Source organism: Ostrea edulis, chromosome 6, assembly GCF_947568905.1.
Source record: "Ostrea edulis chromosome 6, xbOstEdul1.1, whole genome shotgun sequence".
Classification (NCBI taxonomy): domain Eukaryota; kingdom Metazoa; phylum Mollusca; class Bivalvia; order Ostreida; family Ostreidae; genus Ostrea; species Ostrea edulis.
The window spans coordinates 46,654,623-46,663,684 of NC_079169.1; the positions used below are offsets into that span (position 1 = coordinate 46,654,623).

Genomic DNA, 9,062 nt, shown 5'->3' on the forward strand with positions numbered 1-9,062 from the left:
TACTCAGTAAGTTTATCATACGCTGTTTGATAACCCGAATTCGACTGATACACAAACTAAGTAAGTGATAAGTATTTAGGAAGTAATTAAATACATAGAATTCTTATCCTATCACGTTATTTCGTTCGTCATAAGTACCATATCCAAGATATTTCTTACAAATATGACATTGTTTGTATGTTTCCACTTCGGTAAAACATTTCTTTCGATAGTATTTAGTATTTCCCATATTTACATATTTAGAGAGAAGCCGCTTTTAATACATTTCATCGTCTTCCTCGTTGGCTGTATATCCACTCTGTCCCACTTAGGCATTCAAAGTTCCACTAAATGCACCTCCTATACAGAAGAGTTCGTATCTCGAAACTGGCATATTGCTTTATCTAATAGAAAATTCAATAAAGTCAAAGGCAAGACAATTATTTTCCCCATTTCTTATTTCTCCAATTACCTGACCCTATATATGGTGTACTGTCCATCGATGTATCAACAGTAAATGATCAATTATACTAATTACAGGTCCCGTCCACTCTTTTTATGGCAATTCGTTATTATTATCTATTGTTAAAGTACAAGGAAATACATATCGCAGTTATATGTCCAAGTATTTGACGCTCATCAAAGATTCCTTATGCTCAATACTTAATCATTCAGTGTCTGTAGCAACATTTATACGTTTACCTTCTAGTGATGTAATTAATACATGTATGATATAGTGTGTGTGTGTTTTTGGACTTTCTTAAGAGAGGGAGTCAATCCATTTGGAATTTCATGTATCGTTTATTTTGGTGCATTGTAACACTTAGTATATGGACTACTAGTATCTAGGTAAAAGGCAAGTTTATAAAGCTATCAGAGTACCGGTGGCGGTACCCTAGTGGTTAGAACTCTCGCTTCGCTACTGGGAGGTCCTAAGTTCGATTCGCGTTAAAATAGTGATTGTTCCTTTGCCAAGCACCCGACATTAAAAGCAAAGGTGGCCAGCCTTTCGGGTAGGACCTTCAAAACAGAGGTCCCACATTACGGTAAGCGTTGGCACGATACGTAGCCTTCACCGATACGACCTTGCGTGTCATGTAAAGGTCAAAATAATGAAAATATGCAGTACTTCACCTACAACTAGTAATAGAGGGCGAAGCCCTCTCACAGCCCGAAGGGCCGTGAGAGCGGAGCTCTCCCTATAGGTAACACGTATATACATGTTTAAAAGGAAAATATAAAAAACTAATGAAAAATTAAACCATACCTTGGGAACTTGAAAATTTTGGTCCCAATGGCGTCAATTCGAATACTATAGCTTGGACATGCATTTCTCCATTTTGAATCTCGTGTACCCAAGTTCACGTCGTTTTGAGATGTTACATAAATCCGTAAAAGCATGTAAATCTTATTTTCTTAATAATATATAATCACTCCTCGATCAACGCGATTGTACAACGCTTCCTAGGTTTGTATATTTGTTAAACACCGACGCTGAATATGACGTCATAATGCACTGTTTACATCAGTTGCATAGCGTTTCCCGCGTTCAATGAATATGCGGATCAAAAATGTCTAAAGTTAGAATACTTTGATTGAGCTCTGTCCTCACACGGTAGATGCTAATATTTCGGGATAGTTTTTGTCCTGTTATGGATCTAGATACTAATGCCAACATTTTTGCTTCACCCTCAAACAAGGTCACGCCGTAAGACATATTATCTTTATTTGAGTGAATTTTTTTTTTTAGATATTAGTCATTGAACACGGTAACCCTGAAATGTACGGTCATACTAGTAGTGTGGTTTGGGTGATCGCTTCCCAACCGGTTCCTGGTTTTATTCTTGACGGCCTCGTCAAACTTCTTCTAAAGCCAGTCTGGTAGTCTGAATCATCCTGCCCTTTGTGTATACGCATGTTCAGACGTTTACACAAACGTCGGGATAATCCAGACTAGGCGCGTGGTGAAAGAATAATCACAACGATTATTGTTCGAAAGATAAAAACAATAATTATTGCTACATGTACGACGTTAAGCATCATGCATAGATAAAACAAAATGTGCCAATTCAAATACAGCTGGTGATGTATGCATGTGACTGTAAGAAAAGCAAAATTTAAGAAGTATTTAACTCATGGACAAATAGATAAAGAATGTCTAGTTTACTTGTATTACAGGGAATATAATAACAATAGATGCATAGGTAATTTCTGTACATTCGGCGGAATGCTCGATGCTTCCATTAGATTTTATGCCTTGACAATGAGTGAGAAAATTCTCAATTGGTACATAAAGCAGTGCAGCAAACAAAAGAAAATGCATTTTTGATGGACATTGGGCCAACTGTTGCAGTTCTAAAAGACATAAAGAATAGTTCTTATTAAATGGCATGACTTGAAAATTAATGTATGATAAAAACATTGCAGAGTAATAACATCTAGATTCAGTTATGTGCGACACACATTACTTGGAGATGTTGTGATACATGGTTCACACACGTGACATCCGTGGCATTCCGGATTGGAGTAATTAGGAAAAACAGGACAAAAGCATGCAGACATCACGGATGACAGAGCTTTCTAAGATGAACGTTTGATGTGTTTCGAACCATAGCTGTCACTACTTACCACGTTCAAATTTACTATTCGCTCAGACCACATTTAGTGCTATACGAGGTCCAAAACATATTTTACAATAATCATCGATCGATTACAACAGATGCACGTGCATATAAAAGACAATGGGTGAAGATAAATTCACAATACAATTACATATAGAGATATCGTTGAGAGAACTGGCTACAACATGCATTTTTTCTAAAAATTTCAGTGTTTTTGTATTGCAAGGTGTCAGTAGTTCACAACCTTTGTATACAGATAAGTACTGGCATCTTGTTTATAGATGTGGGTTATAACAGGTATGATTGCCAAAGGATTTATCTTCCATATTGTAATTTTTCAAATTACTGGAAGGGTGCAAATACAAACCTTACAATAACTAGGCTGAAGTTAGCAGCCACTAACCAGCAGCCAATAAGGCCATAGAAGTTGTAGTGTCTTTTATTGCATTGTATTAGGAAACACTCGGCCTTGAACACCATACACTGATTAAAAATCTGTGGCACAATGCCTATAGCTGATGACGTCCCTACCTCAACATTCTTGGATGATACGCAAAAGAACTTGCAAGCAATTCATAGCGATAAAGACCATTTGGTCTTTCCATGCAAGAGAGTGTGTTTGAAGAGCACGCGTTGTAACCGGGGTTTCTGAGTTTGATCCTTGATACCGATACCTCGTCACACCTACGACATTTAGCACAGGTACTAACAAGCCTTTCGGATCTGACCTTAAATACGGAGATCTGAACTTACTAAATATGTTATCTTCATTCTGATTTTGAGTGTCATACAGTTTTAAAAAATTGGCACCTTACCTCAAATTGACGACGTCTCTACATGTGTGATTTGTCGAATCGGATGTAAAACAAATTTACAAACGAAATCGGATTTTTTTAAAATGTTCGTCCAATGGTAGCATGTCCACACTAATATTTCCAAACAGATGTAGCGGCATCCTTGTATATATGTTGTCAAGCTTTTAAAAGCTTTTTAACAAATGTGAAACTCGAATAGATGTTGGACATTCTTCAACGGAGGTCAATGGATCATGTACGCCTTTGTACTTTGGAATGATATAAGATATTTTACATAAGTAGAAAACATTTAATGACATACGTTGGAAACATTTTATAACAAAGAAACAAATTTTCAGAATGAGGGATGTAACCCCTTCGTCTGATGGGCTTCGAATAGATAAGAATGTAACCTACGATATGTCACTAGTACACAAGACGTATGTAGGACAATTGCTGAACTCTATTATCTTTGATTTGAACATATTCTACAAAAGGATTGGATACACCTTTAGTTATCTTTACAGACGTAGTTTGCAGCTCACAATATGTGGATAACAGTTGCCCTGTTACTGTTACAGTTTTCGTTTGCGTATCTTGATAAAACGTGTGACGAGAAACTGATAGTGTTTGAAAATAAGCTGGCTGACCTGGAACGTGTTACCACTAAACTCGCCCTTAAGTTGGAAGAGACTGTAAAAACATTGGGCGAAACGAGGAAAAATTTGGAGCATGCAACGCTTACCATTGAAGATTTAACAAATGAAAACATTGATATTAAAGAACAGTTACGAGAGGCACTGAGAGGATTTAAAGAAGTGACAAATATTCCCATAGAAAATGCTAGTGAGCCAGATGCAAATGCAGAGGGAACCATTAATAAGCCCACAATGCAGGAGAAAAGACGAGGGTCACCGCCTTCACAAGGTGAGTATTATTTAATTGGTTCAGCTAATATGGATTTCCGGAATCAAAACAGAGACATATCGAAATATCCAGAGTATTATGAATGACATCTCACACACTCTTTGTCCACAGCCTTCTTAATCTTTGAACAAATCGAATAACATGCAATTTCCCGCATTTTACAATATCACATCTTTTTAAAATTAATTTGCTGTAGATAAGAAAATCCCGCATGGTACATTTTGATTGATAGTCACGGTTTAGCACTTGTTTCCAAAATCCGACCACACAACATACTTACCTTGCAAGATTTCTGTTTTCAATCGTTTGAAAATATATTTGTAAGTTATTTTTATTTAAAGTCGGACTATAATACAATTAAAAGAAACATCAGCTGAAAAGCTCTTGATCTGGCAATAGAACACACAAGACATTTGGCATAAAAGAAATACCACACTTAAAACGTACACATGTACATAAAACAAAATAAAGCACAATATATATATATATATATATATATATAGATAGATAGATAGATAGATAGATAGATAGATAGATAGATAGTTTGTAAAAAGAATTCGGTATTTGATACAGTAAATACATCCAATAATAAAAGTCAAGAATCACAAAACTCGAATAACATTTCATTGTTAGCGCTTTCGGCTTTAATGCCTCTTCAGACAGTTATAAAATGAATATATATATATATATATATATATATATATATATAATCCAAATAGAAAGAGTTGATATCATATATATATATATATATATATATATATATATATTGACAGCCCAAGCCATGCAAATATGCATTGGGGGTTGTACTACAGGACACATGAGCTTAGGATATTATGAACCTCACATAAGGCAGATAGCACACTTTTAAACGCATATGTACACACGGACATCATAAACTAAAACACAAACTGACAGCACAAAACAATGTGTTTTGTGGATTATGTACGTAAGTCAAACGGAGGCATAGAAGGAAATAATTTAAATCTGTATGAGAAAATAAACAACATAAATGCAGTGGGAAATGAAAGATATTTTGGCAGAAGAGGACAGTAATAAAGTTGAGGCAGGAAAGTCCCGAGTCTGCAGGAGCTACATTTACAATTCCCCACACCATGTTTAAAAGAAATAGAATTGGTTGTATGAAGAAAATTTTCGAACTTTGACAGAGAGTTCCAGAGCTTTGTCGCCTCCTACCTGAAATATTTAATTAATTACGGAGTTGTTCTTGGTCTTGGAACTTCTGCTGCATTTGTATATCTGAAATTGTTTGATCTGTTTTAAAACAAACATATCTTGCAGAAAGACAAAAATAATTTGAATGATTCTAAATGTTTCAAGTGCTATTTTACACATTCATTTAGTTTTTATTGAAAGTAATTTTGACTGGTTTAGTAAACATACATACATACATGTATCTGCTTTTGCAATCGTCATAGATGTATCTAGATGTTTTTCCCGAATTTGTGGGTATTTTGCTCAAAGCAGGAGTGTCATGGTAATGGACAACAGCTGGAATATGAGTTATGAATGCTTTGTATATTGCAAGTTTGCCTAATTTAGTGGGATGCTTTCCTGGCCGTTTTAGAACATTTAATTGTCTTTCTGCCTTCTCTTATGTTCTGTTTTATATATTTGTAACGTGTGTGTTGTGCATGAAATCAATTTTGAGACCTAGTAATTTTACCGAATCACCACAAGAAATTTTCATTCCATCTAAATCAATTCCAATGCTTTTATTTTATTTTGTTTTGCGTTTTATTGCCAATGAAAATAGTTGGAAGTTTACCATCGTTTAATAGATCTACTGTCATCTCGTAGAGCTACTGAAACCTGTTCTAAAGATTTGTCTGTCAGATGTTGATGAATTATTATCATCTGCGTAATTGAAGAGATTGCGTTTATGTACGAAAAGGAAGTAATCATTTATGAATATATTAAAAAGTAAAGGTTTAAGTATAGATCCTTGTGGAGCGCTATTAATGATGTGTGGCATAACACTGATGTACTGGCCTACTTTAATACATGTACATTGTTTTCTTTGTGGAAGGTAATGATTAAGCATGTCCTGTGCTGGTTTGGAGAGACCATAGGACTTGAGCTTTAGAAGTAGTTCATGAGGAAGCGAGTCAAGCCCTTAGAGAGATCCTTTAAAATGGCTGCTATGAGTTCATTTTTATCCAAAGTTTATATCTAAGTCGTAAATTACTCGTAGTAAAGTTGTCTCTGACCGACAGACTGCTAAATTTCGATAGAAGACATCACTGAAAAAATGGTAGCTGTGTTTCAGTTGTCCTTCCAAAGATTTTGGAGATGCTGGAAGAAAGCTTACTGGTCTATGATTATCTTTCCCTAATGTTCTATTCTTCCTACGCTGTGGAGTAAACTGAACTATTGTGACTTTTTCGGTAACGTTAATTACCGTTTGTATTTGAGGTAAAGGTCTCTTGATAATAGGTTTAGCAATTTACGAAAGTTTGGGGGAAATTCCATTTATACCAGTGTTTTTGCTATTAATAGTTTTGATTGCTAAAAAATAGATGAACTTGTTTGTAGTACAATTAATCTATAGGGCCTTAGATACTCTTTGATTTTTAATTGCTTCATTGATTTCATAACATTGTCTGTTTACATTTTGTAGAAAAACGACTCCTCATGGGGACAAACCACACCACCACAGCGCCCTCTATCAAACATGGAATTGGATTTACAGCAGTTACAACGGACCACCAGGAACACATGGGGATAGATCACACAGTTCATTTCCCAAGCGTTATCACCAATGACGGCAATGGACTTGATCCATTTACCAGTGTTTTTCGAGCACCCACTTCCGGTTTATATCTTTTCAGCGCATCTATACTTAGTGAACGTGGTCAGGAAGTTCGATGTGCCTTTGTTAAAAATTGTGATGCTATTGCTTATATATTTAGCGGCGACAGTTCCACACATTCTAATGGAGCCAAGTCGGTTCTTCTTGACCTTTCTACAAACGACGATGTATGGATAAAAATTGTTGGGTACAACGATGTAAAGATATATGGAGGAGCTTGGTCTTCCTTTATGGGTGTATTGATATCACCATAGATACATAAATAGTTCTCGAAGGGTGAACCTTTTCCACGCTTTCTTCTGCGAACGAAGTCATAATAATAATAATATTTATATAGCGCATTATATGATTATGAATACTCATTATAAAGCGCTGTATACAATAAAAATTATATGGCATGTTATAAAAGTAATAAAAGTAAATTATGATGGCTATTTGACAGATATTATCAAAACTATATTAGCAAAACATCAATAAATAAATGTAAATTAAATTTATTAAGATTGATTCAGGCTGTGCTTGTAGGAAAGTTCCACGCCATACTTGCATGCATAACCGATTTAAAATACAATAGTTGAAATAAATATTTTATGCATAAAAAGTCATAAAAAAAATTGTTCATGAAATCAAAAAATTAACCACCGACATATTATAATAATCGAGTCTAAAAAGATGTACTTTTAAATGCTTTTTAAGTGTTCAAACTCTGACAAAGCGGGGGTTATCAGGTAGAGAGTTCCCGAGAGTAGCTGCTGCCACGTCCAAACGCCTTATCCTATATGTGGAGGTTCGTTTTCTTGGTCTAATTAATGTCAGTGAATTTTCATATCTTAAGGAATGTTGAGGTTGGCATAATCGAGCCGAGATGTCACGAGAGCACATACTAAGGTCTTACACGCATCTTCTGTAATGAGCGACCGTATTCGTCCGATATTACGTAGTTGATGATAGCAAGTACGGGACACAGATGATATTTGCTTTTGCATGCATAGAGTTTTATCAAACTATACACCTAAGTTCTTCACAAACGGTGATTCACTGATAATGGTGTCGCCAAAGTCCAGATGGTACGATGGTAAATCAGTGACTAGATGTTTCGGTGAAAAAACAAGGAACTCTTGTTTTGTCCTGATTCAGTTTTAGCATATTACCGGACCTCCACATTGTAATCTCATCCATACAAGCCTTGAGGCGGCTAGTGGTGTTTTGCCAGTCGTATCCTGGTTTGAAGATGGGCTTGGATGTCATCTGCATAACAGTGATGTACACATTGTTTCCCCGACAGATTTCACCCATTGGTTTGGAAAAAATTGCATAGAGCTGAGGTCCTAGTATACATTCTTGTGGTACGCCACAACTGAGTGAGATGGAAATCATTAGAGAAAGTGGATCAAATGTTAACTTTTTGGGTCCTATCTGAAAGATATGACTTAATCCAATCGAAGTTGAGCCAGAAATATCAAAAGCAAACTCAAGACGTCTTATCAGGATAGGATGATCAATGACATCAAAATCCGCAGAGAGATCTAACATAATTAATGCAACGCTGGAACCAATATCTAATGCTGCTACAAGGTCATGATGGACGCGAAGTAAAGCTGTCTTTGTTGAATGACAGGCTCGGTATGCATGTTAAATATTTAGTATAGCATTGCCCTGTACATGTATTCAGGTTTACAACATACTTACACCATAGTGTTACCCAATATTTGCATTACAACATCGTGTTACCCAATAATTACATTACAACCTCGTGTTACCCAATATTCACAATACAACAGTGTTACCCAATAATTACATTACAACATAGTTACCCAATAATCACATTACAACATCGCGTTACCCAATAATTACATTAACAACATACTATTACTCAATAATTGCATTACAACATAGTGTTACCCAACAATT

At 35.6% G+C, this 9,062-nt stretch overlaps 1 protein-coding gene across 1 annotated transcript; it reads left to right on the top strand.

The window, feature by feature from the left end:
* The first annotated feature begins 3,862 nt into the window (after nucleotides 1-3,862).
* On the top strand, nucleotides 3,863-7,432 carry LOC125647724 (cerebellin-2-like). Its single transcript, XM_048874520.2, has 2 exons — nucleotides 3,863-4,321; nucleotides 6,960-7,432. The coding sequence occupies exons 1-2, from the start codon at nucleotides 3,943-3,945 to the stop codon at nucleotides 7,403-7,405; spliced, it is 825 nt and encodes a 274-aa protein (XP_048730477.2). The 5' UTR covers nucleotides 3,863-3,942; the 3' UTR covers nucleotides 7,406-7,432.
* Nucleotides 7,433-9,062: the final 1,630 nt, after the last annotated feature.